Source organism: Etheostoma spectabile, chromosome 4 (genome assembly GCF_008692095.1).
Source record: "Etheostoma spectabile isolate EspeVRDwgs_2016 chromosome 4, UIUC_Espe_1.0, whole genome shotgun sequence".
In the NCBI taxonomy this organism is placed as follows: domain Eukaryota; kingdom Metazoa; phylum Chordata; class Actinopteri; order Perciformes; family Percidae; genus Etheostoma; species Etheostoma spectabile.
In genome coordinates this window covers 18,552,220-18,574,453 of record NC_045736.1, presented here as the reverse complement: position 1 = coordinate 18,574,453, position 22,234 = coordinate 18,552,220, and the positions used below count along the sequence as shown (strand labels likewise).

The 22,234-nt window shown below is 39.5% G+C and overlaps 4 protein-coding genes across 6 annotated transcripts in view; 3 read left to right on the top strand and 1 right to left on the bottom strand.

Moving 5' to 3' along the window:
* dip2bb (disco-interacting protein 2 homolog Bb) overlaps positions 1 to 13,950 on the top strand; it is a 47,573-nt gene extending 33,623 nt beyond the window's left edge. The window contains 27 exon segments of the mRNA XM_032514559.1: positions 61 to 125; positions 259 to 352; positions 438 to 557; positions 652 to 766; positions 1,069 to 1,208; positions 1,736 to 1,872; positions 1,975 to 2,055; positions 2,191 to 2,318; positions 2,573 to 2,687; positions 2,849 to 3,050; positions 3,589 to 3,701; positions 4,014 to 4,037; positions 4,516 to 4,596; positions 4,713 to 4,836; positions 4,948 to 5,069; positions 5,774 to 5,885; positions 6,634 to 6,743; positions 8,057 to 8,187; positions 8,293 to 8,460; positions 8,912 to 8,946; positions 8,949 to 9,082; positions 9,174 to 9,235; positions 9,440 to 9,497; positions 9,569 to 9,643; positions 9,740 to 9,914; positions 10,120 to 10,243; positions 10,771 to 13,950. Of these exon segments, the coding sequence (XP_032370450.1) occupies positions 61 to 125; positions 259 to 352; positions 438 to 557; positions 652 to 766; positions 1,069 to 1,208; positions 1,736 to 1,872; positions 1,975 to 2,055; positions 2,191 to 2,318; positions 2,573 to 2,687; positions 2,849 to 3,050; positions 3,589 to 3,701; positions 4,014 to 4,037; positions 4,516 to 4,596; positions 4,713 to 4,836; positions 4,948 to 5,069; positions 5,774 to 5,885; positions 6,634 to 6,743; positions 8,057 to 8,187; positions 8,293 to 8,460; positions 8,912 to 8,946; positions 8,949 to 9,082; positions 9,174 to 9,235; positions 9,440 to 9,497; positions 9,569 to 9,643; positions 9,740 to 9,914; positions 10,120 to 10,243; positions 10,771 to 11,023 (3,098 nt within the window). The 3' untranslated portion in view covers positions 11,024 to 13,950.
* A 550-nt stretch (positions 13,951 to 14,500) lies between these two features.
* Positions 14,501 to 20,597, top strand: atf1 (activating transcription factor 1). 3 transcript variants are annotated; one of them, XM_032514554.1, is made up of 8 exons: positions 14,501 to 14,738; positions 15,546 to 15,637; positions 17,072 to 17,194; positions 17,337 to 17,434; positions 17,519 to 17,652; positions 18,400 to 18,582; positions 19,135 to 19,288; positions 19,773 to 20,597. In XM_032514554.1, the coding sequence occupies exons 2-8, from the start codon at positions 15,551 to 15,553 to the stop codon at positions 19,915 to 19,917; spliced, it is 924 nt and encodes a 307-aa protein (XP_032370445.1). In that variant the 5' UTR covers positions 14,501 to 14,738; positions 15,546 to 15,550; the 3' UTR covers positions 19,918 to 20,597. The 3 variants fall into 3 exon arrangements, with proteins under 3 accessions (XP_032370445.1, XP_032370447.1, XP_032370446.1); XM_032514555.1 differs by lacking the exon at positions 14,501 to 14,738 and adding an exon at positions 14,856 to 15,193; XM_032514556.1 differs by lacking the exon at positions 15,546 to 15,637 and having other exon boundaries at positions 14,547 to 14,738.
* On the bottom strand, positions 20,139 to 22,203 carry LOC116688483 (methyltransferase-like protein 7A). Its single transcript, XM_032514558.1, has 2 exons — positions 21,402 to 22,203; positions 20,139 to 21,081 (listed from the first exon to the last, which is right to left on the bottom strand). Exons 1-2 carry the CDS (start codon positions 21,933 to 21,935, stop codon positions 20,845 to 20,847), a joined length of 771 nt encoding a protein of 256 aa, XP_032370449.1. The 5' UTR covers positions 21,936 to 22,203; the 3' UTR covers positions 20,139 to 20,844.
* scn8ab (sodium channel, voltage gated, type VIII, alpha subunit b) overlaps positions 21,391 to 22,234 on the top strand; it is a 64,034-nt gene continuing 63,190 nt past the window's right edge. The window contains exon 1 of the mRNA XM_032514546.1: positions 21,391 to 21,525. The gene's annotated coding sequence lies outside the window, so the exon portion shown is untranslated. The remainder of the gene's footprint in view (positions 21,526 to 22,234) is intronic.

Genomic DNA, 22,234 nt, shown 5'->3' with positions numbered 1-22,234 from the left:
TTTCTTCATCCACACAGTTGTTATGAGTCTGATTTCTCCTGTGTATCTCTTCAATTTAAGGGGAAACTTTAGTGAATGTCTTGGACTTTAAAAAGGATATAGGCCTGTGGCATGGAGTTCTCACGGTAAGTGTGTGTGGACCTTTTATTATATTTTACATTTTCTGTAATTTAAGAACATTTTGTAGAATGTACCAATGTGGGGGTTTTGTGATGATGGGAATATTAACTGCTTAATCTTAATTTTGTTTGTTTCCAGGCTGTGATGAACAGGATACACACTATCAGTGTCCCCTACGCAGTAATGAAGGCGTGTCCTCTCTCCTGGGTTCAGAGGGTCCACAACCACAAAGGTAACACTTGTCTATCAGCCTGAGTAATGCCAAATAAAAGTGTGATATAATAAATGTGTAACACGTCACTCTTTTTCTTGTGTAGCTCGTATAGCTTTGGTGAAGTGCCGTGATTTACACTGGGCCATGATGGCTCATCGGGACCAGAGAGACACTAGTTTGGCTTCATTACGTATGCTGATTGTTGCTGATGGTGCTAACCCCTGTGAGTACTTCGTGCCCCCAGCCTTTTAAAACTAGGTATTTTCAAACGACACAATTTAGATGTAATATGTTAAATCCCCTATCTCTTGGTCAAGGGTCGGTGTCTTCCTGTGATGCCTTCCTGAACGTGTTTCAGTCCCATGGGCTGAAACCTGAGGTCATCTGTCCATGTGCCACCTCCCCTGAGGCTATGACAGTAGCTATACGCAGGTATGTCATTGACCCTATTTTTTTCCTTTTTGTGTTGGATAGATTTAGCATTATGAAATAGGAAAAAGAAAAATACAAAAGAAGATTGAAATACTTTATAATTTATAAAAGGCAAAAATAAAACATGACACACAATTTTTTTACTCAAGGTTGATTTTTATTTTTGCTGGCCTAACAGGGTGAATGAAGACATAGTCAGTTGTATGTAGTGGCGAACAAGGGCGGGTGGGCAGATGGCTAACTGTAAGAACAGATGGGATGGATGAGGATGCTCATGTTTGATCAAACTCTCCCCTGTGTAGACCGGGAGTACCAGGCACACCCCTCCCTGCCCGCGCCATTCTTTCCATGGGCGGCCTGAGTCATGGTGTCATCCGGGTCAACACAGAGGACAAGAACTCCGCCCTGACTGTGCAAGATGTGGGGCATGTTATGCCCGGAGGTGAGAATAGAAGGAAAGATTATTGAGTCGAAAGGAAAGCATGAAAAACAAATGACAGATAGGTGCTTGTGGAAGAGCACGTATGTAAGAGTATGTAATCCCAATAAGCAAATATGAATGTTAAGAATGTTTCTTACTTTGTTCATATTTATAAAACCGAGAGCACAGATTATGAATCTGTGCGTACAGTTTATCTAACTGAGGGATCAGATTTGTATTCTGTGCACATGGTATAGTTTTTTTTTTCTCAGCTGACCCCAAGGGAGCTCCGTCATCTCATGAAATATACAAAACAAAAAAGAAAATGGGCCTCTCTATCTACCTCTTTAAAGTTACACTGCTCAGACAACATATGCTCCTCTTGAGTACTTTTTACATGTGCAACAAAAGATCTTTGGCTTCTAGGAAAAGCAAGAATTTAATGCAAACTTCCTCATCCAGAAGTAAAATTATTTGGTCAGAAGAAAAACTGTGGTGAAATGTGGATTATCCTTTGAATTGTCTGAATGTTGCCTTTGTGTGTCCAGCTCTGATGTGCATTGTTAAGCCAGACGGGCCTCCTCAGTTGTGTAAAACAGATGAGATAGGTGAGATAATAATCAACTCTCGTGCTGGAGGCAACATGTACTACGGCCTGCCTGGAGTCACCAAAAACACCTTTGAGGTATGAAAGTAGAATTACACCACAACACACTTGTGCTGATACAGTCAGAAAATAAATTAGTTACATTTTATATTTTTGCTTGTTCTGTGTGGTTGTGTTTAGGTAATACCGGTTAACGCTAATGGAGTTCCCATTGGAGAGATTCCATTTGTGCGGTCAGGACTCCTGGGGTTTGTTGGCCCAGTAAGTGGGACCCTTTCATTAGTATACAACATATGTGGTAACTTGAGCCATCCTGGTAACCATCCTCATTTCTCTGGCTTCCAATGGGTCTGTATAGTATAATGACTCTGCTGTGTATCCTCACGCTCCGTGCAGGGCAGTCTGATCTTTGTGGTGGGGAAGATCGAAGGCCTGCTGATGGTGAGCGGGCGGAGACACAACGCTGACGACCTGGTGGCAACCGCTCTTGCTGTGGAGCCAGTCAAGACTGTGTACCGTGGGAGGTGAGGAGACCACTAAATTCTTCGTCATACAAAGTGTGTGGAAAGATGCTGAGCGCTTCTGTTTGTGAAGTGTGAATCCTAATTTATCACTACTGACTCCTGGTGGTACAAAAGAAACACAGCAGGCCCAAAACAGGACTTCCATACCCTCTGAATAGTAATCTTTAATGTGTGTGTGTGTGTGTGTGTGTGTTGTGTGTGTGTGTGTGTGTGTGTGTGTGTGTGTGTGTGGTGTGTGTTTGTGTGTGTGTCAGGATCGCTGTGTTTTCAATCACAGTGTTTTATGATGAGAGGGTAGCGATTGTGGCAGAGCAGAGGCCAGACGCCAGCGAAGAGGACAGCTTCCAGTGGATGAGCCGAGTGCTTCAGGTAAATCACCTCATCATCTTCTATCTTCTATTTGTATTTTGATATGTATTGTGAAGCAACTTTTTGCACAAATAACATACAGATATATTTATACAGATACTAATTTCTTGTAATTAGTTATTTTGTAAGCAACTTCACTGTTGCTGTCGTTTCTTCCACAGGCTATTGACAGCATTCACCAGGTGGGCCTCTACTGTCTGGCTCTGGTCCCGGCCAACACCTTACCTAAAACACCCCTGGGTGGCATCCACATCTCTGACACCAAGCAGTTCTTCTTAGATGGCAACCTGCACCCCTGCAACATCCTAATGTGTCCACACACGTGTGTCACCAACCTGCCAAAGCCCCGCCAGAAGCAGCCGGGTAAGCGACACTTATCCGCCGAAAGTATCCCCAAAGACGAGAGAAATTTGTGTTTGTCCTGCGTGTGAGCGTCAGTCAGGGTTATAAAGTGTTTTGTAAAATAGGAGCAGTAGTCGTTAGTGTTACATAATGCACACATAATAGTTTCTGAATTTAGGAAGGCAAAGTTTCTGCCGCGTTGGCCCCTGGCTTTGGCAAATGTCACGCAATCGGCATACTCACACACAGCCATCATCTAACAACTGTTTCCCAAAATAAAATAGTAATGCAGTTTAAAATGTTGACCTTCCAGTCAAGTAAAATGAAAGCTGTTATAATTACAGGTATTAAGATATCCTTAGGTGCTTTATTGCAAAAATGTGCTGTATTACACTGCACATTCCTCTTTATATTTATCTCCCTCCTGGTCTCTCTCTCTCTTTCTCTCTCCATCACTTAATCTGTTGCTCCTTTCCTCTTAATTTTTTCTATTTGTCTCTCACTGCCCTTCCCTTCCCTTTGTCTGTCTCATCGCTCACACTTTCCCTTTCGTTTGTAGTTGGAGTAGGTCCTGCGTCCGTGATGGTGGGCAACCTGGTGGCGGGGAAGAGGATTGCCCAGGCTGCAGGCAGGGACCTCGGCATGATTGAAGACCAGGATCTTGTCCGAAAGGTAACATGACTATAAACACTGTAGCTCTCACTTTCAACCTGCCACTAACTCTGTATCTGGTAACTTTTTAACCACATTACCATTTTCAAAATGGTACTGTCCTACCTTCTAAATCACCAGGAAACACATGATCAGTATCATTGACCCACTGGGTTATAATGGTAAATAGTTAGGTTTGAAGACTTTCCACTGCAAGTGAAACAATGGCCCATGCTCAGCCATAGCTCAGTTTTATAGATGTAAGAAAAAAATCTGGACTATTCTCTCTTTCTGCTCTCGTCTTTCTCTTTCTCTCTCTCTCTCTGGATGTAGCTCTGTATGTGGCCCACTGTGATGGTAAGAATTATGGCCCTCTTCTGGCATTTTCCCCACACATTTGTTTATTCTTGTAATGCTCTGATCTATATTGTATGGTGGTTTTCTTTTGTGTGCTTGTGTTAAAATGTGTCACAAGCAAAAATGTGCATGTTCATTTTTTTATCTGTGTTACCAGATATGTGTATCCTTCCGTAGCTTTCCCTTGTTTTACTGCAAATGTTCCTTTCACATCCTAAATTATAGTTTATTATTTTAAGTGCTGGATTGGCTCAGAGTATGTGGTGTAAATGGTTTGCATGTTGACAGCTGTGTACTGAGGCATGCCGACTTTGAGCACCACCTATTTTTTGTTTTATTTAGGTGAATTAAATTAAGTTTTTCCATCAGCACAGAAATCCTCCCTGTATAAACCTTCCATGTTTGTATTAATGTATAAAGATTATTAAAGCACACCTTCAGATATACAGTACATACATCTAATTATTTTTTATTGCAGCATCAGTATTTGACGGAGGCTCTACAGTGGAGGGCACAGACAGACGCAGACCACGTCCTCTTTGTTCTTCTTAATGCTAAGGTATCAAACTGATCCTTTCATATGATGACAAAAACAGTCTTTAATGTTATGCACACCATTAATAATATTGCATGGTGACCTTACGTCACTTTGTGTGCATTACTCTTGTCTTTTAGGGTGTACCAGTGAGCACAGCAACCTGCGTCCAGCTTCACAAGCGAGCGGAGAAGATAGCTGCAGCGCTCACTGAGAAAGGCAGCATCAACACTGGAGAGAACGTAGTTCTGCTTTATCCTCCTGGTGGGTTATGCCTCTGGCTTCCTGTCTGTGTCTACGTATTACTCCCGTTGATATTTATTATTGTAAGTTTTCTCTTTTCTTTTTTTACTTTGTCCTCCATCTTTCTCTCAGGCATTGATTTGATCGCCGCCTTCTACGGCTGTCTTTACGCTGGATGTGTTCCTGTAAACGTCAGACCTCCGCACCCCCAGAACCTGGCCGCCACGCTGCCTACTGTCCGCATGATTATTGATGTAAGTGTGTGTTCTCACAGTATGCAAATGGAATTGTGCATTCATTCATTTAATCTTATTATCAGGGTCTTTTTAGTTTGGGCTTACGTGTAGATATTTATTTTTAATAACCCAGAGACATTGGACATTGAGCAATCTGTGATGACCCTGCTACCTAAAAAACTTGACTGTTCTGTTCGTTTTGTAATTGAGCAATATTTTTTCTACTAGGTTAGACCTAACAAAGAAATTGCAGTTCACTAAAGACCTGATAACTTAACCGCAAAATTAGGGTATCCAGTTTGCCTGAAATGTTTTCCATCTTTAATCGCATTGTTTCTAAATGCAATCTTGCATACATTGTAGATGTTCTAACTGGGTAATGTCCCGCTCAGCACAGAATGTTGGTCACAAGTCTTTAGAAAAGTTAAATTATGTGATACTTATCGGAAATGTTTGTTCATGTTCTTTGTTTATGTAAAAGATAAAAAAAACAGCTGATACTTTGTTATTGGATTTTTTTGTTTGTTTTTATTCTCAGAAATCTATGTTATTGGGCTCAAAACCCAAGTTTCAGTAGGGCTATAAGAAGATAGATCATGTTTTGTGCATGCGCTTATTTGTGCTCATGCCCGTTTTTGTCACTTTATATTTCCCCTTTTATTTTTGACTATTTTTAGCAGCTTCTGCTATTCAAATGAATCATGCTTGTGTTTTGTTACCAGGTCAGTAAAGCTGCATGTATCCTTACCACTCAAAGCCTCATGAGAACTCTGCGCTCCAAAGAAGCTGCTGCTTCTGTAAACATTAAAACGTGGCCAACAATCATTGACACAGGTAAGATACCAAAAGATAGGCTTTTTGTCCAGCAAATATTGTGATTTGTCATAGCAGAAAAAACACAGGTGTTACTAATAACATTAACAATGGCTCTGTTTTATAATTGTTCCCATGAGAGTGACGGTGAGAAGCACCATGACTAAAGCGGCCACATGCAATTCACTCATCATTAGTTTTTATAATTTATACCTGTGCTTTTCCTAGAACCCACATTAGCTGTGCAAAGTTTGATGACAGCTGTTTTGTGAATCATTTTTGCTAAGTATTTGTAATAAGAAATGACGGTACTCCTATATTAAGAATACATGTTTACAGTAGATGATTTTTTATGAGTCAAATTCAAGATTATTAAAAGGCTTGCGGATAATAGTCGTCTTAGTGAGTGTAAATTTAGTTGTGTATAAAGTGCACAATTCTGTCAGAAGCGCTCGTATCGTTAGTTAGTTAACAGGAAGTGGGGCATTTCTCTGCAGTGCCTTCTCCTGTCATTACAAAAATTGCTCAGAGGGTACACAAACTTGTGGGTAGATAAATGCCTGGTGCATTCTGTGTGTCTACTTTGTTTTTCTTTTTAGTACTGTATGTGGGTATTATGTTCTGTCAAGCTCTTCCTAACAACATTGAGAGCAATAATTGACAGCATAAGTTGCATCTGATTATGGTTAATGTTTGTTGTGTCATTATTGCTTAATATAATTTAATATTTACTTTGTTCTCTGTGAAACATGCGCTGTCGTTTTTTCAGATGACCTTCCTCGCCGCCGGCCCCCACAGATCTATAAGCCGCCCACAGCAGAGATGATTGCTTATCTGGACTTCAGTGTGTCCACTACAGGCATGCTCACTGGGGTCAAGGTGAGTCAGATGAACTTCCCTTTTAAATACTGAAGTGTTTGCTCTTGATCCCAGTACAATACCTTTATGCTATCACATATATACTGCTGAGCTCCAACAAGTCTTTCTCCCTCATTCGTTGGGTGTCCACCGCTTAAAGTGGCTATCATTAATATTCTTATCATAACAATGTATTAAGTGATAATGTGAAGACAATGTGAGAAACATGGCTCGTAGTGATGACCTACAGTGATATATCACCTGAATCTGCAGCCCCCTAGGCTTTACAGAGCTTTATAGTGAGTTTCAGCTCATTGTTAGCCGTCCTGCCCTCACATTTACTGTTTTGGTTTACTTTCACTCATAGCGTCGTTTTCGGCTCAGTGAAGAAGCTCTAAAAATCCACCGTACACTACCTGCTCAGCACCAAACGGCAGACAGACACATTTAGAGACAAGCTGTTGAACATAGTGGAATGCTTAGCAGCTACAGAGCCAGATATTTCCCTCAGGAGTTGGTATAGTCCAAAAACAGAACTAAAAGAGAGTGAATATTAGACTTACATAAATCAGGATGCCAGTAACACAACAAATGAATGCAAATGTTGCTCTAGTAACTGCTGGATGTGTTAAATGTTTAACAATCTAAAATATTAGTGATAATTTTTTTTCAGTCTAAAAAACATCCATTGAACATCAATTAAGCCGGACAGATATGCGTTGGACCTTTTGATTTTTGGAGCAGTTTAAGTGATTAGAAGACTTTTGTCTCTGGAGACTCCCAAACCTTTTGAACAATAGTATAATTTTGTGCAGAGATATAAAATTAAACATAATTCTGCAGCTGGATGGCATGTGAGAAAAGGTTTAACTAGTGACGAGAAGTGAGCAATAGAGAGAGCAGTCAGTCATTTATTGTACAACCTTCCTGAAATGAACTCTCTCCAAAACTAATGCCTATTGACCTTTGCCAGATCACAATGAGTAGAGTGAAAATTGTGGACTGACAGAGTAACAGACTCAAGTGAATGACATCTGTATAAAGATGCCATTCTACACTTCTGTTCAAAACATACAGAAAGAAACCCTTCATAGATACAAATGCTTAATTTACATACAATATATTTACCTGAATTTAATATAAAGCATTGCAGCCGCAAGCAATGTTGCATTGCTAAAAGGTATTCCACTGTAGAATGCAAAAGACATCACAAAGTAGGAATAGGCAAGACTGGTTGACAGGAAATTAGAAAATAATTCCTGGATATGCAGCAGTGTCAATGCAACATTTTCCTTTTGAGTTTCTAATGTCTAATGTCTTCTTGTTTCTTGCAGGTCTCTCATGCAGCAGTCAGTGCACTTTGTCGCTCTGTAAAGCTGCAGTGTGAACTGTACTCCTCTCGCCAAATAGCCATCTGCCTGGATCCTTACTGTGGGCTGGGCTTCGTCTTGTGGTGCCTCGCCAGGTGCAGTAAACCTACAATACATACATGCTGTGTGGTCTGATTTTCTCTGTATTGTTGTTTCTCCTCCATTCATTCACTTTTTCTCCCTTGTGTCTTGTCTTTTAGTGTTTACTCAGGTCACCAGTCCGTCCTGATTCCTCCCTTTGAGTTAGAGAGCTGCTTGTCTCTGTGGCTGAGCACGCTCAGTCAGTACCGTATCAGAGACACCTTCTGCTCCTACTCCGTCATGGAGCTCTGCACTAAAGGACTGGGTACTCAGACTGAGTTACTCAAGGTGAGGACTACACACACACACACACACACAGACACACACACACACATATATATTAGGGCTGTGCAATTAATTGATCGCAATAACTATTTCAGCTCCTTATGACCACAAAAACAGAATAATTGAGAAAACCGATTATTTTGCACATTACGTTTTGCAATATTAAGGTAAATTCACAGTTCCAGGTGTTTTTACTGTTGATTTTTTTAACTTTTAAGTTCAATAATTGCAACATCTTTCCAAAAGTTAGCGAGTAATCTTGTTAAATAATTGTGATTTCAATATTGACCAATAATCGTGATTATGACTTTTTCCATAATCACAATAAGCAGCCCGTGTGTGTGTGTGTGTGTGTGTGTGTGTGTGGTTTTTGTGTGTGTGTGTGTGTGTGTGGTGTGTGTGTGTGTGGTGTGTGTGTGTGTGTGTGTGTGTGTGTGTGTGTGTGTGTGTTTTAGGCCGTGGTGTGAGCCTTTCGTGTGTTCGGAGCTGTGGGTGATAGCAGAGGAACGCCCTCGACTCGCCCTCTCACACTCCTTCTCCAAGCTGTTTAAGGACATTGGGCTGTCATCCAGAGCTGTCAGCACTGCTTTTGGTTCCAGGGTTAACCTGGCCATCTGCCTGCAGGTACACCAACCAACTTAATCTGGCTTCACATAGAAGAACAGTACACTAGAACCCGTGGGACTTGTATGTACCTGCTCCTTGTGTGTTACAGGGCACCACTGGTCCTGATCCCTGTACGGTTTATGTGGACATGAAGTCCCTCCGCCATGACAGGTAAGAGCACACGGATCACTGTAACCAGGATGAAACAAACATTTGAAAGGTTTTTAGTGTTCCAAACTGAGCATCTAAATGTAAAGAGTATTATGACAGGCCTATTGTATACAGTATATGGAGTTTAGGTGTAAGCTAATTTTTCAGAGACGGAGTGAATTGTAGATTGATTGTATATGCTGCTTATGTATATGCATTTTACAGAGTGAGGCTTGTGGAGAGAGGAGCCCCTCAGAGTCTTCCTCTAATGGAGTCTGGCAAGGTGAGATGCTACAGATGTAAAGATTGTGGTGCATGTTGACTGTGTATAGGACTCATTTCTTTCATCTACAGATACTGCCAGGTGTTCGGGTGATAATCGTAAATCCAGAGACCAGAGGCCCACTTGGTGATTCTCACCTAGGAGAGGTGAGATGTATATACTGTAAAACATGACAGTAGGATTAAAAAGCCTTTTTCCTTCTGAAACCAAGCTGTGACCCAGTGTGTGCTTTTCTCTCTTAGATCTGGGTGAACAGCCCTCACAATGCCAGTGGCTACTACACCATCTATGGAGAGGAGAGTCTTCAGGCCAACCACTTCAACACCAAGCTCAGCTTTGGAGACCCACAGACCTTATGGGCCAGGACGGGATACTTGGGTTTTGTGAAAAGGACTGAGCTATTGGAAGCCAACGGAGGTAAATATACCCTGACAGAGATAAAGTCTAGATGCAAAACAAAGTTGATTGGACTCAGTCAGTTGTAGATAATGATGAGTTTACTATGAGATAGAGTCTGAACACTTTTAAACAGAAAGCACACTCCTAGCCACTTAAATATTTTCTTTTGTTTTGTCTGCATGCTCTTCTGGGTGTTTCATTTTGCCTGTATTTGTGTGCTCAGATCGACACAACGCTCTCTTCGTGGTGGGATCACTGGACGAGACATTAGAGCTAAGAGGGCTGCGCTATCACCCAATTGACATTGAAATCTCAGTGTCCCGGGCCCACCGCAGTATAGCTGAGAGGTGAGAATGGTCTTGATGTACATACCTACTAGACTACGGCTGGGTACCGAATTCAATACTTTTAAGGCACTGACCGAATTGCCTCTAAAGTTTTGAGTATCAAAAGAATGCCTTGTCATTCAGTACCCAATTTCAATACCTAAGTAGTAAATCTCATCAGCGTCTGTGAGCCAATAAGCATGCGGCATGGTTCTACCAAGACCTAACAATGCTGGTGATTGGCTGTCTAACGTTAACTGTTGCAGAGGCACACAGGAAAAACTCTGTGGTACGCACAGAGACGGTGCTCACGTAGTAGGAGCTGAAAAATAAATAGATTTGAGCTATAATGTGTAATTTTGTAATTTCTTTTTGTTTCATAAAACTGGCAATATCCACTTCTAAAATGCAATCTGCTCCTATGTCAAAAGAAAGCACATTGTGATACATACCTGTACATTAATTACACTCTGAAGAAAGCTAAGCATATTTTGTAAAAGGCCCAACTATTCTTTTAAACATTGCTTTTGGATTCTCGCTCCTCACAGTGCTGTGTTTACGTGGACCAACCTGCTGGTGGTAGTGTCAGAGCTGTGTGGTTCAGAGCAGGATGCGCTGGACCTGGTGCCTCTGATAACCAACGTGGTCCTGGAGGAGCACCACCTCATCGTGGGTGTGGTGGTTATTGTGGACCCTGGGGTTATACCCATCAACTCCAGGGGAGAAAAGCAACGCATGCACCTTCGTGACTCTTTCCTCGCTGACCAGCTGGATCCCATCTATGTTGCTTACAATATGTAAAGGGGTTGTGGTGGTCTGGTCTCATTCAGCCATCATTCACAGACGGGATGCGTTTGCACCATCATCGTAGGACTTCACGGCTTTGGCCGAGGGTGAAAAAAAGAGCATGAACCACATTGCTACCACTGCCACCCAGCCCTGTGTGACACCAGCATACAGTATCTTGGCCACTGCATGTCTGTGATTGGACCTGCCATGTTTGGAGGTCTCCACTGTGTTTCATTAATAGAATTTTGCAAATGGGACAGAAGCAACATATGGTAAAGGAAAAAAAAGCCCACTATTGCATTTTTTTTTTTAGGTAAAGGGCGAAAAAAACACATACAACAGGACCACTTTTGAATTGAATTATATATTAATGTCTTTGTGAAAATCCACTGTTTTATTCTGTACCTACCACAAACCTCTTAAAGCAATTTCCCTTCTGTGTCTACACAGATTCCAAGAGCTACTAAACTTAGATCAACAACTTGAAATATTTTTTACAAGCAGCTTTGAAACAAACGCACACTAACGCATGCACTGAGCCCTTGTCATTTCTCACTGACATGGGTGAATAAAAGAGGGCAGATGAAAGCAAACCATTAAACACGTAGTCAGTCTTGGTCTGTGTGCATTATTTAGAAAGTTTATTTTGATCCATAATAATGAAGCCAAATACATTTTCACAACTTTCCTGCCCTAATATATTTCCTGCCTTATTAAAAACTTCAGCCATACATTCCTATCTTAATTTTTAATGAATCTGTTACAAATAGCTGTTTTATTGTCCTTTGGGGTTTGACAAGTAATGGAAATCCTGACAGTTATCCAAAGGGATAAAAAAGAGGAAAGAGGCCATATTCTGTACTGTACCTATAAAGGCCTGTTGTATTTTAGATACTGTACGTTACTGTATAGATATTTTCAATTGTATAAATGTACAAATGCTTGACTAGTCACTCTCAGTGGATGGTTTATGGACAGTTAACCCAGCTGAGGGATGATAATTGTAGCAAAGAGAGGATTGTAAATAAGATTTAACAGTTTTGACAGTACTTTTGAAATGGAATATTAGTTGTAAAATGGAGCGTTAAGATAATTAACTTTAAAGCATTGTTAATCAGGATAGATATAACATTGCACTTTCTCAAAAATTGTCTATTTTATTATAACAATAAGGCATTATAATTAATGTTTCAGGAGCATATATTATTCTGAGGATTCTTGCTTGAGGAGCTTTGAGAGTTTACTGGGAGGGCTGTCACTGTTAAAGCCGGGGAACTTTCTTGTTGGCCATTGAAAAAAGGAAGAAGAAAAAAAACTTGTCTGTTTTCAGGCTACCAGGTTATTGGTAAAAACATTTTTTATTTTTTTAATTAGGCCCACAACTGTTCATCCAATATCCTTTGCCATTGTACTTTGTATTGGTGAACAGCCATACCCCTCTAGTTTTGTATTGCATAATAGAGCAAGTGTTTGAGCGTTTGGCCCTTTCCTTTTCATCTTCACACTCAAAGCTCATTCAAACTGTGTTTTGTCTTTGTGCAATTTTGTAAAGAGGTACTTTGAATTCCAACAGGATTGTTGTTGGTACTTTAAATCTGTAGTCAATGGAGGCAAGTCATCATGTATCTGGATTAATTTATGTGTTCAGTCACTGGATTTAAAAGCACTTGTAAATGCAGTCGCAAAGCTGAGCCACATCTGAAACATCCTTGATTGGCAAGTAAAGTAATTGTATAAAAAAGGGTAAAAAGAAAAAATATATATTTGCATCAAGATGTTTTTGCAATGTGTATTTGGTTTTACTGTAATCTTGTGCTTTCCTTGTGCTCCTTGCCATTATTTATAGGCTCTTTGTACTGGATTTTACTGTATTTCAGTGATGAACACTTAATGTCAACATGTATATAGTTTTTCATTGTTATTTTTGGACTTTTACAATTGTGTCATTATAAGATTCAACCAAGCCAAACAATATTAGAAATATGTTAAATCATTAAGTTAAACAGGAACATGATCCATTAAATTACAGCACTTTGCACTGGTGGTACTTACAGTAGGTGTCTACTAACTACGCCTATTTCATGTTACATTAAACATGTTAGTAATTTTAGAAATATACTGCTTGACATTTGCTTTTGCCCAGTATAAGTCCACCTAGAGAAAACACTAACAGCACTTCATCTTAGCTTTAACATTGCATCCTTCGTTTTGCAGTAGAATGTTTGCATGACTCAGCCAAGCACAAGAAAAAGTCCGCTTGAGGCAGAAGTGGAGGAGATATGTATGAATTTGTATATTCAGGGAACAAAACTCATAACACAGGGATGGACCAGATGGTCCCTTGGTGCAATCTGTGAATAATACCCATAAAATGTAGATTTTTTTTTTTTGTCAAAACAAATCTTGTGATTAAGGCAGATTTAATGTCTAAAAAGAGGGGTTACTGACAACCAGTGTCCATCAACCATTTACCTGCTTCACTGGGAAGTCTACAAGGGCTTCCTTTGGTTTCTGCTCTTTTTCTCTATCAGAGTTCTTACACACTATGCAATCCCTATGACAGTGCAATTTAATTGCAAAGCTTGCACAGTCTGGTGAAATAAACATAATGCTTAAACATTTTATAATAACTAAGAGCAGAGGACTGATTTAACCAGTAGTGACTGTATTAATCTCTCTTGAGTTGTTCTATCAATATTTTGTGTATGCACTCTTGGTATATTGTATATTAATTATTTTGTCAATTCTGAACTGCTCTGTGAGAGCATGATCCACTGATAAATCTTTAATGTTAGGGAGGTGTTTTAACTCACATAGTTAAGAAATCAAGGTGGTACACCCCTTCCCATTTCTCTCACTTATTTTCTATTTTGGTTTGTTGTACTGTGTTTTATACTTTATGTAAGGTTATACAGAATAAACAAAGGCATTTAATCATTTCATATGTCCTGATATATTCATGAGTTTTGTAATTATGTAACAGTGATTTAAATCACACCTAAAGAATAGACTCTATTGTTGCATCCATGTTTGAGAGTTTATCATAATGGACATAAAGGATATTTTTGGTCACAAAACCTCTGTGAATGGCTTGCTGAAAAGGCCAACACTCTGTGAGATAACTTCCTTTTGAAGTAAAGGGAGGAAGCCCAATTTCAAAGTGCCAAATGTTTTCAAAATCTCTGCAAATAAATTTTCATACTATACAGAAATTAATAGAAAACTAACAGCTACCTGCAAGATGGGAAACATTGATCTAAATACACAAGAGGGGCACAATCCGTGATCCAAGAATCAGTGGAAGTACTATCTCAATGTGAAAATACTGCAAGCAAAATGATTCATACTTTTAATCACATAGAAGTACTATCGGTAAATGTAGGTCTACTTATAGTATTAAAGTAATAGTATTTGCTATTGCAGAATGGCCCCTATCAGAGTGTTATTGGACTTTTGTTCTTTTGTATGTGCCAGCTGCTAAAACTGTTTTCACCAATCACAAGGCCTAAAGAAACTATTACGTAATGCGTCTTTGCCAAACAGCACCGCCCATTTCCTTTGGGAAAAAAAGGGGTCTGCTATTTTTTTTTAGCTGACATCTTTGTATTTTTAGCTGTTAGCCATTGCTGCGAAGTAACTTTTCAAGGTATTTCTTGTGTCAAAGTATACACTCGAATTGCACGAAGTCCACGCTGTGAACAAGAACAGTCACGCGGCCCTTGAAAAGGTAAATTTTGGCTGGCTGAGCGGGAGTTTTGTGCTCGTCTGGCTGTCTGCTCCGCTGTGACAGTAATGGCGGCTGTTGCTTCGTCAACTCCTCGCCGTTCTACGAAAAGGGAAGGTGTAGTTAGCTTAATGGCTCCCCGTATCGCTGACGTCTATTGACGCGATAACTTGCGTGCCAGTGACAGAGTTACACATATTTGCTCATTGAGACAAAAGCTCATCCATCCTGGGACCCAGAGTAACAAAACTTGCCCGCGTGCAGCTCTAAAACTGTTGTTTTTAACCGTTTAAACTGCTTAACGTCCGTTTAACTGAACGTTAGCTACCGTTAACTAGCAACGGCAACGTTCGTGAGGTTGAACATTCTAGCAGTAAATAAAGAAAGGATAACTTTAGCTAGAGTTCGGCTTTAGCTAACGTTAGACGTTTGCTTAGTATGAAGTCGCCCACTTAAACGTAAACATTTGCATTTAAATCATTAGGGTAACAAGTTAACAGAGTTGACTGTTGGGCCTAGCTGTGTTTCGTAACTCCATGTTAACGTTAACGATAGTTGCATTGGCTAACACGCTTGTCTCCTAAGAGGAAGTGTTTTTTAGTTCGCTTAACCTCACCTGTTTAACTTAATAAACGGTTAGCCAAAGTATGAAACTGTGGTTTAATATCGCTTTGAGCACATTTTTCGGGAAGAGTTATTTAACAAATAGGGCACAGCGGAGTACAGCATACAGACTGACACCCCGCCACAGACAGTTGTTGTTACATTAGCGTCATTGTAAAACCGTAATATTGATTTATTTGTTCCCAGTTACTATGGAAGAAGTACAGCAGGGCAGCAATGGCACTGAGTTACAGACTGCCACCATCACACCCGCTCAGTTCTCACAGATAGCCCAACAGGTAACTAATAGATCCCTTTCAAAATTCCATTAAAAGCTAATTTTACTGACAATTTATATTGCCACCTTAACTCTCGCACGGCTAAGACCATTAGCTAGTTTGCTTTGTTAATGAAGGCCATGCTGAAAGCACACTATAATGTATTAAGATTGGTGTAGATCAATGTGTAAAATGGATCCATTCATTTTGATCATGTACTAGAAAGCTTCCACATAGCTATTTTTTCCCAGCCTTTAACAGCAAAGTTAGAGGAAGAACATTGGAATTGAAACCATATCTTAAAACTGGCATGTATAAAGTAATCGTAGAAAGAAATTGACACAATTTGAAGTTATTATAGTGCTTATTCTTATTATCTATCGTAAATGAAGTCTGACAAAACTACTTATTTGCACAGTCTGTCAATTTTGTAATAAAGGTAGGGAGTATTAAATCCAGGATTTAATGTGACTAGTCTGCTTGATGGAGTCTTAACTTCCTGTCTGAGTTTATAGCATCTGAAAAGACAGTTGTATAAGCACAAGCATAAATCCTAACAATGGCGTAGGTCACTTACGTAGGCTATGGAGTTGGCTCTGCGCAGAGCCAACTATAAATCCACCTTTAGAATAATAATCTGAGTTTGCCAGTGGCAAAAACAGCTCTTTTAGTGGACGGAATTGAGGATGCACATTTGTCCTTTATGATTATATTACATCTTGGTTTGCGGCTGCCGGTTACAGCGTTTTCACTCAAAACTGGACCAGTTTCAAAGATTTGTGTTCATATTAATCAGTAAGACACCAATATATGGGAAAATGGGGGGGGGGGACAAAATTACCCTAAACTGTGAATGAGGGTAAATAACCACATACTTGGCCCAATATATTCTTTTAGGCTAAATGAAATTATATAGTTGATTTTAAATGATCAGTTCACCCAAATTACACATTTTCCATAGATACCTTGATGATATCTAGTCATGCAGATAGTTGTGGTTTTGTTGAGATATCCATATTAAATATTTCAGCCCACACAAAAAAAAAACTTAACATGTCTTTGCAAAAACAGTGGTTTAGTTACTCAAGATAACTGACAGTTTTCATACAGACTATTGCTTCAGTAGAACATAGATCTCGCGGAAAACCATTCACGGTGAGGTCTAATCCACAGTAACAAGGGCAACTCTTAGGAACATGAGCGAAATTCCATTCATCTTCATTGTATTATGTTGGTGGTAGAGGTCAGTGGGAGATATCTCAGTTCTAAGCACATTAAACCAAAACCGTCTTCATGGCTTGATGCCAAAACGTGTTTTGTGTAATTTGGGTTATTATGTTAGTTGTAACCCTGTTAGCAATTCTTTTGATACGCATGTCTTAATGAGCATCAGAACTTTTTTGCACATTTGCTATGATAAATATGTTGTTTGTGAATATAAAATTGTTTTTGTAGATGTCACTGGGTGGTGGCTCTGTGGCAGTTTTGCAGCTGCCAGGGGGTCAGTTTCAGGTTCAAGGAGTGATCCAGTCTGCACAGTCATCAGTCATTCAGTCCCCTCAGATGCAGACTGCACAGGTGAGAATCTGTTTTTTTTGACACTGCAATCATTGTTTCGAAATGACAGCCTATGTGAAATTAATGCTTCTTTAGTTTATTTTTACAAACCCTCAATATGCCATTTTATACTATTACTCATTGTCCACCTCCCTCTTTCTAGGCCCTGGATTCAGATAGTGACGATTCACAAGACTCATCAGACAGCGGAGCTGCATCCCATAAGACCAGAGAAATACTGGCAAGACGGCCTTCATACAGGTAAAAAAAAACAACACAAGAAAAGCTCAATACCCAAACAGTCCTATGAGATGAAAACGTGACCCTCCTCATCTCACCTTGTAGAAAAATCCTAAATGAACTATCATCTGAGGAAGTGACACACATTGAGGGAAAGGATAACAGCCTGGTATCCACAGGAGTGACTGGAGTTACAGTACCCAACACCCAAATCTACCAGACCAGCACTGGCCAGTACAGTAAGAACTCCTCCCTTCAATAGTGCTCGCATGAAAAAGGGTTGGCCTCAAAGAGGGGCCAATTGGCCTATTGAATTGAGAATTTGTTTTCAAAAGTTATGAATTTGTAGGAATTAATTTAAGAAAATATGTTGTATTTCTGCAAAAGAAAATGTAGGATAATTACAATTATTGAATATTACTGTATGTTTTCATGTTAGTATGCTTACCAGACAGAGCTGTATACCACACAAGTTCTTGTAAGATAATGGGTCAAGTTTAAAAAAAAAAAAAAAAAAAGACTGCTCTGCAGTAGGCCTGCACAAATAATCAATATAAAATCGCAATCTCGATTCACCCTGTTGAGGATTTAATTTTTAAATAATTTTCTTTCAATGACTTTGAAAGTTTTTGTTAAAGTTTTAAACATAGACTGTATAAAATAGGTTTTTAAGCGCTCCCAAGCGCTGCAATGTTCTCCCTTCTCTTCATGGAAGCCTCTATGTTTACAAGCTTGTGGGGATGTGCAATGTGCTATAGGTGCCAAAATAGTCAGTTTGGTACGTTGTTTTGTTTTGTCATGTTTCATGTGTGCAATAAACATTACACTTTGTGAGAAAAGAATCATGATATCAATTCTAAGCTAATAAATCGTGATTCATACTTTTCCCCAAATCGTGCAGGCCTACTCTGCAGTATCTAGAATGTCAGCCTAGCCAGATGAATTGGGATCTTTACAATTCTGATGCCATCTGTGTGATTATCTAGTTACCATAGCAGCTAATGGCACAATCCAGCTGGCAACTTCGGGGTCTGAAGCCATTCAGGGGCTACAGGCTGTCACCATGGCCAACTCTGGCGGAGCCCAGCAGAACACCACCATTCTTCAGTATGCACAGACATCTGACGGTCAGCAGATACTGGTGCCTAGCAACCAGGTTGTTGTACAAGGTGAGCAATACATGGGCATATTCAAAGAAAATGCATTCAGACAGACAATAGCACATACAATGCAGTTGTAAAATCATGCAGTATCATGCATTATGTGTTGTCTTTGTGCCTTTTATAAGCCTTTGAATTGGACTTCATATTTAATCTGCTCACTAGTTTTTAACTTGCCCACATCAACACAGCTCCTTGATAGTTTTGACAAAGTGCTATTGCAGTTAGAATATGGCTTTACTTTAAGGTACTTTTACTTTATTTCCCAAAAGGGATGATTTGATTAGAGTGTAATTAATATCAAAGTTTAGCATTTTTAAAAGTATGTCCTTAGGTAAACTAGTTAATGGATTCTCATTCACACAGGTTAACACATTTTTCAGTATTATTGACACCAGTAAAGTAGTAATACGGCAAAAAAACCTCACTTTTTTAATTTGAAATAACGTGTGTGTGGCAAACAAATGACACATTACTGTCTGAACTTAACAAGTGAGATCTCTCAAGTGATGCAGGCTGTGTGGCAGAGCTGTTGTCACCCCTGCTGTCATCTTTTGACAGGTGCAGGAGGAGAGGTGCAAACATACCAAATCCGCACTGCGCCCACATCCAGCTCCATGCCTCAAACTGTAGTTATGACCTCTCCTATGGGAATATCTCAGGGCAAGAGTGATGACCCAACAATGAAGCGGGAAATAAGGCTTGCAAAAAACAGGTAAGTGTACAGTGTATTTCTGGGTTTGTATAGAAAAGTTAAAGTCAGAAAAATGTCAAATCTCCCAGACATTCTGGACAAAGATAGTCAAACAGTATTTGTCTGAATTGAAACTATCAACGGCCAACAAAATAATAAATACAATAATAAAATTAACAGATTGATACACTAAAAGAAAGAACTCTCATTACTGTAGTAATGGATGGTAGAAACAAACTGGACATGGGGAAAAAAAATGTTTTGTGATGATGCAGTAGTGCCATTACTGGAATTACGTAGAGCTTAAAAACAGGAAAACGTTTCCTAATTAATTATCTTGTACATTTCTTGCTGCACATATTTCCCTGTTACGGCTGTAGCTTTGATATATGTAATTTTATGTTAAAGTAGTGACAGCGCTGTACATTGTGATGCACTGTATGTATGTGCAGTCATTGCTCAATCTTTTAGTTGGACTAACTGCACATTTTTGTCCCTCTTGTAGAGAGGCAGCCCGTGAATGTCGACGAAAGAAAAAGGAATATGTTAAATGCCTCGAAAACCGTGTAGCGGTTCTGGAAAACCAAAACAAGACCCTGATTGAAGAACTCAAAACATTAAAGGACCTTTATTGTGTTAAAACGGGATAACCTGTTTGAATAGAAGTTGGGGATTGGGACGTAATGTGGGAGCAGCTCAGCCATTTGGACGTAAACGGGGTTTCTGGGAACACTTCATTTCAGGCTGAGATTCTCCAGTTTTTTTTACTCTGTTTGATATAAAAGTGACTTGTAATGGCAGTATGGTATACTGGACTAACAAAAATGAATTGGCCATTTTACCACCTGCTGTTTGTTTTGTTTTTTGATTATTTTTTTTTAAATTTGCTAATGCTATAACATTTATAGTTGTGTACATTTTTAATACTGGGAGGTTTGAAATTGTGAGCTTTAACTTTGAGTCTCAGTTTGTAAATGTATCCCTTTCCTTTTTTCTTATCTTTTTAAAGATCTTGCTGTTGAAATTCTATTCAATCTAACAGCTTAGCAGAATTGTGACTGTATAAATACCACACAGACATAATTCCTGTTTATATTGTGAACCAGCAATTCCCCTCATTTCTCTATAAGGAGATGTTACAATAGTCATTCCTTGTTTTATTGAGTGTGGTCTGTTTGGTTGTTTCTTAACAGTTACTTAGACAATCAGGGAAAAAAGCACAGTGTCCAGGTAATATTTATTATGTACATCTTGGGAGGGGTGGGGAAGAAGAACAAACAGTGTATGGAATGTTGCTGATTCTGTAAGTAAATACATATATTTTCATTCAATAAATACAGTGTGGAAAGTATGAATGAAATGAAAATGTACAGATTGATTGTGTTTGGTAATTTGAAACCTGCAGACTCAATTTGGACCAATGTTGGTAGTGGACCAATGAAAATGTTGTTACATGAGGTGTGTGTGTGTGTGTATATAACAAATAACAAATATTCTCAATAATATACAGTGAAAATACTATACAAGTTTCTGAAGCTCAAAGAGGCACACCAAAGTCTGCCCATTCTCCCCTGCATTCATTTAATGGAATATCCCATGATATGTGGTCTTATCATTAGAGTAACCTCGGGAGCCTGGATATGTCTTAAGTGAAGTTCAGAAAAGCCAGCTGCCTCTAGATCTTTCCATGTTGCTCTGGTAACCATGCATCCATCTCCAAGATAGTACCACAGAGGCTCAAACACATGCTGAAAGAAGTGTGTCCAGGTGGAGGGATCTGAGACAACATGCTCCAAAAAGTAGAAGGCGCCACCCTGTAGGAGAGCCAACAAAAACAGTTTCTCAAATTCAAATCAGATTATATATCTTTGCAACTGTCGTGTCTGTAATTTGCTTCCTGGTTGTTGTTGGGACTGTGAAGCAGAAAGAGAAGCAGATTTATGGGGATTCAGAAATGAACATTAGATGTGAATTGACCATTCTGACTGTGATGATCATTCAAATGTATTACAGTAAAAACGAACATTGGACAGCCTGCCATTGGAATGTGTGTAATGTAAAAAAAATAGGAGCGTTCTAATAAACATATTCAAATATGTCCTACAGCATTTGAAGGCAGCATACGGAGACTCACTGTTTTGAGGATGCGTCGGACCTCCTGCAACACCCGCTGCACGTTGCTGACAGAACAGAGAACCAAGGTGCAGACAACAACATCCAATGACTCATCCTTTACCTCGTCCATGTCCTCCCCAGAGGTAACTATAAACGTGTCATAAGTCAAATGCTTGTTTGCGTCCATGTTCATCTGCAGGTACTTCTCGAAGTGTGGGTTGGAGTCGGTGCAGATCACTGTGCAGCCATGGGGGTAAAACTTGAAGTTTGCCCCGCTGCCACAGCCTATCTCCAGCAGGCGAAGAGAACCGTCGGTGTTTGCAAATTTACCCACGTTTCGGAAAAGGTCCCTCTTCGTTTCGTGCATTTTGTCGTTATATGAAAATGTTATATTGTAGGCAAGCAAGGGAAACACGCGTTTGTACATAGCGTACAGGCCTGTGAACTTCATTACGTGTAAGGGTAAAGTCAACAAAAAACAAAGCAGTCTGCATAATTTCATGAGACAAGACTTCATTTTTTTCTGGGATAAGCAACGCCTTGCTGGGAGCATCTCAAGACAGGTCACTTTACAAGATCAAAAGATTACACTAATACCTGAGAGACGATGTCTGTTGCACAACACGGTGGCGCAAATACACTAGTGTGCATGAGTGGCAAATGTGAGACAAGTCCTAGTTCCCCAAATCGTTGGCTTTCCTGTCTATATCATACAATACTCGTTTAATAAGAAAACAATAGTCATGCAGCAGAATTAAACACGTTTATCACCAACATAAGACAAAACACAATCATCTTAATAGCTAAAAAAAAGAAAAGTTTAAGTAACACAACACTCATGTCAATAAAACA

Bases quoted from the DNA above. Each gene is read 5' to 3' on its own strand.
- LOC116688483 (XM_032514558.1), bottom strand. From the start codon at position 21,935: ATGCTCCCAGCAAGGCGTTGCTTATCCCAGAAAAAAATGAAGTCTTGT. The intron at 21,082-21,401 runs GTGAGTCTCCGT...GCTCTCCTACAG, and splicing joins TCCGACGCATCCTCAAAACA to GGTGGCGCCTTCTACTTTTT.
- atf1 (XM_032514554.1), top strand. From the start codon at position 15,551: ATGGAAGAAGTACAGCAGGGCAGCAATGGCACTGAGTTACAGACTGCC. The intron at 15,638-17,071 runs GTAACTAATAGA...TTGTTTTTGTAG, and splicing joins TCTCACAGATAGCCCAACAG to ATGTCACTGGGTGGTGGCTC. The intron at 17,435-17,518 runs GTAAAAAAAAAC...CTCACCTTGTAG, and splicing joins GCAAGACGGCCTTCATACAG to AAAAATCCTAAATGAACTAT.